At 35.4% G+C, this 1,639-nt stretch overlaps 1 protein-coding gene across 1 annotated transcript in view; it reads left to right on the top strand.

Moving 5' to 3' along the window:
* The window catches only part of WNK3 (WNK lysine deficient protein kinase 3), a 266,882-nt gene that overhangs the window by 201,858 nt on the left and 63,385 nt on the right, over nt 1-1,639 (top strand). The window contains exons 14-15 of the mRNA XM_042783403.1: nt 506-661; nt 744-795. Coding sequence (XP_042639337.1) covers nt 506-661; nt 744-795 — 208 coding nt within the window. The remainder of the gene's footprint in view (nt 1-505; nt 662-743; nt 796-1,639) is intronic.

Consider the following 1,639-nt stretch of genomic DNA (forward strand, 5'->3'; position numbering starts at 1 on the left):
TTTGTTGTCTGTACCTCCCATGTACCTCTCTATGTCTTTCTCATCCTCAGTGGTGCCATATTGGTCACTCTCATTTGGTACATTGCCCTTCTCCTGAAGAGCATTTTTTAAATAATCCCATTTCTTGGTCTCTAATTAAAGCAGAATCTATGGAAGTGAGACCTAAGCCTCAGAAGTTTGTAAAGCTCCCTGGGTGATTCAAATGTGTGCCTCATTTATGATATTCAAATTGTAATCCATATGTACAACACCAGATATTTTTTAAAATGACGACTTCTTTAATTGGTTGTGCCAATCTGACAGGTGTCAGTGGTGTCAGCATTTTAACAACAGCTTAATGTATTATATCCCATTTTATTACTGGTCTTTGTTAACTGTTTTAGCATTGAGAGCTGGATACTCAATTTTAATATTTTTCTTCATTGTGGTCACCATTGATACAGTATTACAATTTTGAAGAAGTTAATGTCATACTCATAAATAGAATTACTTTTACATTTGGCAGGTCGAAGATAACTTTGTGCTAGAAGTTGAGAAAGAAAAATTTGTAGAAGAATTGAGGGCTATTGTAGATCAAGCTCAGGAGATCCTTCATGTCCACTGTGCTGCAGAAAGAGCCATTGGAGTTGATTCTATTACTGTGGAATCCAACAGTAACCAAGTAAGAGCAATTGTTTAGTAAATAGGTCTTCTTGGATATGTTATCAGGAACTTCTTTACTTACCTATTCATTTTTAATTCAGACAGGATCAACTGAACAAGTACAGATAAATTCTGCAGCCACTCAAACCAGCAGTAAGTATGCTTAATGAAATTTACCATGTGGCTTTTGAAGCAAGATATTTGGAAGCTTTTACATACTATAACTGGAAGAGACATTAACCAATTAAGGAGTTTGATAAATTGTTAATGTAGGTTTTCCCACATTTTGAAAAGACCGTATAACCCAGAAGTAAGAGACCATTCTCTAAAATTCCTTCCACATGCTGGTTCTTTATCTGATTAAGTTATTTCTAAGTTGTCACATGGTATGTTACCAGAAACAGTCATAGCACTGATGACCTTTGATGGATTAACTGTTTGAAACTTAACTGGTAAGTTGTTTTGTTTGTTTCTTTGTCTTTATATGAGAGGGATAGAAACGTTTTAACTGAAATCATTATGTTCTAACTTTGCCTCATGTTTAATAGTCATTCATACCTTGATTTCATTTCACCAGTGATACGCTTCAACCTGCTCTCATCACTGATAAGTATTTATAAATCAGATACTGGATAAACTTCCAGGGACTAAAATTGGGTATTCTAGTTTCTTTCCTGGCTACTTTATCTCTCCATTCTTCTCATCTCTGATCATGAGTATATTAGTAGTATCCGGGAGGAGTAGAAGGACCGTAGACAAGTGAGACACTCTAAGGGAGTTATGTTAACATGAAGAGGCAAAATACAGTGTGGGAGTAATGGAACCAGATACTATTACCCTGAAATTTAGCTTGACTATGTTAGTATGCCTGGGTCCTGTAAAATATAAAAGAGAGTGATTTGCTTGAGTAAGTTTACAATGTAGAAATAAAGATACATAGACATACCTAATCATTTAGCCTGTCCACCCATCTATCCATCCATATACCCATGTTTGC

The sequence above is a fragment of the Orycteropus afer genome, unplaced genomic scaffold (genome assembly GCF_000298275.1).
Source record: "Orycteropus afer afer isolate SDZICR_OR568_19922 unplaced genomic scaffold, OryAfe1.0 scaffold01055, whole genome shotgun sequence".
Lineage (NCBI taxonomy): Eukaryota > Metazoa > Chordata > Mammalia > Tubulidentata > Orycteropodidae > Orycteropus > Orycteropus afer.